Raw genomic sequence first — 4,072 nt, forward strand, 5'->3', positions numbered from 1 at the left:
ATATTTAAACATGTGAATTTAATATATTATTTTTGACAAACAGTGATTAGCCAAGGACATAGTAAGGATGATAAAAAAACGGGAGCACATCTGCTGTCCCACAAAGAGTGTCACTCCATGTGTTGCAACTTATGATTGGTTGAGAAAATATATTTAAATTAAAATTTTAATAATTAATTATTATTTTGACCAATCACAAGTAGTGGTACATTAAGTGGTACACTATTGTTGGACAGCAGATATCCACCCCAAAAAAACCTGACTCATGAGTACCCGTAGAAATACTCGTAACGAGTACCTGCAATAATAACTTATGAGTATGAGCAGATTTTATGAGATCCGCCTCATGAGTACATGCAAATTTATAATCTTAGTTTTTGATTTTTATATATATTATAATTTTTTATTATTATTATTTTAAGATTATATATTACATATTTTATTATTATTTCATAATAACATATATTTGACTATGAATATAAATTTTTTATATAAATATTATATTACTTATGTAATCCTTATTTTTACATATTAATTATACAAAGTATATAAATATATAATTAAAATAAAAAATACATAGGATAACCGCAAACATCTTTTATTTATATAGGTATCGTAAATATTATAGATTTGACACCGGTTGCCATCCCTTGAACAGAAAGACACAGAGTTTTAGGGACAAGGATCTCTGTCAGGTGGATTATCTTAGATAGCATCAAATTGCATTCTAAGCCACTAGGTGTCTGGCAAGTGGCAATGAGTGTCTGACAAATGACAACTATACTTCTGAATTGTAATCCCGCAGTATCTTCGCCCAGCCAACAACAACGAGGAAACAGATTTGCGGATATATTACTTAGATATAAGGATAAGTCCAATCTCAAATATCACCGCATCCAACGGTAGAACACGAAGAAGCCACAATAGCCACACAAATGCCTAAGAATGGAAATACAAATGAAATAAGCAGTGCAGAAAACAAAGCACTTCATCTTCCACTTCTTTCTCAACCACTGCCACTATTTACTTAACATGGCCACCGTTACAACGCAAGCTTCTGCTGCCATTTTCAGGCCATGTGCTTGTAAATCGAGGTTCCTTAGTGGCTCTTCTGGTAAAGTGAACAGGGAAGTAGATTTTAGGCCAATGAGGTGTCCTTCTACCTCTTTCAAGGTTCAAGCCAAGAAAGGAGAGTGGTTACCAGGGTTGGCCTCCCCAGGTTACCTCAATGGCAGGTATATCATATATGTTTTTTTATTGAGAATGTAATATCTTTATTTGAAGTTTAAGAACAAATTGACATAATACATGCTTGAGTATGTACCAAAAAAAAATACATGCTTGAGTATTGAAGTCCCACATTGATCTTATATGTGAGGGATGTATTGAGCAACCTCACTTTATCTATCCGAGATCATATCTGGTACTTGAGAGTTCACCATTGTATGCGGATGCTTACATGTGGCAAAACAAATTTCAACCATCTAGATTTTAATTGTTTTTTTAATAAATGAAATAAAAATTTATTAAATCCCCTTTTCACCCATATTCTAATGGAGAGAATCTCAATCAACTTTATGGGGTTGCTTTTGGGTGGAAAATAGACTCGATTATAATTCATGTTAAGTTATTAGTATTGTAATCTCGAATGGAATTTATTTATGGATGAAAATAACTCAATCATTCTACAAGTAGTCAAAGCCTTAGTGTGAAGTACATCACATGATTTGACCCCAATATTATTGTTACGATTGGATACAAAAATAATTTTTAATTATTTGAATAAAAAAATATTTTTTGAATTATAAAATAAACTGTCACAATCCGTAATGATCACAATCATAATAACCCCAGTATAACCGCAATCATGACTTTAACCCTACTTTAAATCACCAGTTAGTGTTGAATGCCAAATTTGATTGAATATGATGGAGTTGCTATTTATATTAACATTGGGAACCCCAGATATAATAGGGAAATTATTGACACAAACTATATGATTTGGGTCTTTAGAAATATATTAGCTATCATAGATATAAATAATGATAGTTTGTGTCACTTTCTTTCAATACAATTCTAACTCAAAAATAGAGCAGTAATTATAATTATTAACTTGTTGACCTGTTTGTTTTCTTAATGCTGCTATTAGTCTTCCTGGTGACAATGGGTTTGATCCTCTGGGTCTTGCTGAGGACCCTGAGAACTTGAGGTGGTTTGTTCAAGCTGAGCTTGTCAATGGACGATGGGCTATGTTAGGTGTTGCAGGGATGTTGCTTCCAGAGGTCTTCACCAACATTGGAATCATCAATGCTCCTAAGTGGTATGATGCAGGGAAAGAAGAATACTTTGCATCATCCTCAACCCTCTTTGTGATTGAGTTCATTTTATTCCATTACGTTGAAATCAGAAGATGGCAGGACATTAAAAACCCTGGAAGTGTCAACCAAGATCCCATCTTTAAGCAATACAGCTTGCCCGCAAATGAAGTTGGTTACCCTGGTGGCGTTTTCAACCCCTTGAACTTTGCACCAACTGTGGAGGCCAAAGAGAAGGAAATTGCTAATGGTAATGCTTTATTATCTCTTTCTAAAGTCGCACCATACAAACCAACAAGACGTTGGTCTAGTGATGTAAGACCCTAATAAATTCATCGAAAGGGAATAGTTCATTGTCTAATACCAAAAAAGCTGCACCACACACGAGTCTATACTTTTGAGCTAACCTTGTTTGTTTGTAATGTATGCAGGGAGATTGGCAATGTTAGCATTCTTAGGATTTATAATTCAGCACAACGTGACAGGCAAAGGACCATTTGACAACCTATTGCAGCACCTCTCCAGCCCATGGCACAACACCATTGTTCAAACACTGGGTGGCAACTAAGTTTTTTTATAATTAAATCAATGCCAGTGACATTCTTTTGTACTTCCCAGGGGATGAATTTTGACAGACTTGGGTATAACCGTAAAGATCCAACTGTCTTATGTAGAGAAGAACTAAGATCGTATTTTATTATAATTTAGATTACCCATATTGCTATATTATAATTTAGATTTAAGTTTATTATGACAACAACAACAAGCATATCTCTATCCTATTAGGTGAGATTTGTTACACAGTTTGAACAATGTCGTAATGTTCTATTATCAATTATGTTAATTAAAAAAAGTTTGATCTTTCTTTTATCATGGTACTTTAGATTACCAAGAACCCAATATATTATAATTTGGATTCAATTAGAAATTTAACATGGTAGTTAAACCCATATTTCCATTTCAACAACACTTGAAGTATGTAAATCCGTTTCCATTTTCTACATACTTTAAATGTAAATCACAATGATGTAGGCACATTGGGTCACAATATAACCACATCATGCTGCAATGTAACTGTATCAAACTCAAAAGAACTTTTTTAATTATAAAAAAAATTCAGACTGGAATGGCTGCAGGAGTTATTTTGTTACCGGATATAGGAAGAATAGAAAGCTACAAGTGAGACACCAAATCTTAACCAAAACCTTATGGCATTAGCTTCATGAGTCTTTTTACTTATAAACTATTTTACTCTTCCCCACATTGTAAGAAATATGCCTCTTGTGACATGAATAGATATATTATTTCATTGTTTCATGATATAACTCTTGGATGAAGAGTCATCAATGAAATGTTAAGACTCTTGGAAAAGAGCCTATATATAGTGCTTGATGGAAGCACTATACTAACAAGAAAAAGGACCATAAACATTGTCCCTATCTCTGCCCATAAAGATTGCTCTATCAGCCATCACTTAAGGAAGAGCATAGTAAGAACGGGAAGGAGATAGAAAAGTTACTCTATAAACCAAGAACACCAAACAACAACTAAATGGAGGATCGTATCCCCATGGGGAAAGGTTAGTAATCTGTAACCATTCTTATGGATGTGAAAACTATGATTTCTTAAGATCCATTTATACATGACTTCAAACAAAGTTTACATGTGGTATCAGAGCACTGTGTTTAAGAATTTGTAGTTTTCCATTAATAATGATTTTGATCCTGAATGATACTTTAAAATATGTTCTTGAATGT

The 4,072-nt window shown here is 33.4% G+C and overlaps 1 protein-coding gene across 1 annotated transcript; it reads left to right on the forward strand.

The window, feature by feature from the left end:
- On the forward strand, positions 873-3,066 carry LOC109343362 (chlorophyll a-b binding protein P4, chloroplastic-like). Its single transcript, XM_019581602.1, has 3 exons — positions 873-1,235; positions 2,150-2,565; positions 2,747-3,066. The coding sequence occupies exons 1-3, from the start codon at positions 1,033-1,035 to the stop codon at positions 2,881-2,883; spliced, it is 756 nt and encodes a 251-aa protein (XP_019437147.1). The 5' UTR covers positions 873-1,032; the 3' UTR covers positions 2,884-3,066.

The sequence above is a fragment of the Lupinus angustifolius genome, chromosome LG03, assembly GCF_001865875.1.
Source record: "Lupinus angustifolius cultivar Tanjil chromosome LG03, LupAngTanjil_v1.0, whole genome shotgun sequence".
Classification (NCBI taxonomy): domain Eukaryota; kingdom Viridiplantae; phylum Streptophyta; class Magnoliopsida; order Fabales; family Fabaceae; genus Lupinus; species Lupinus angustifolius.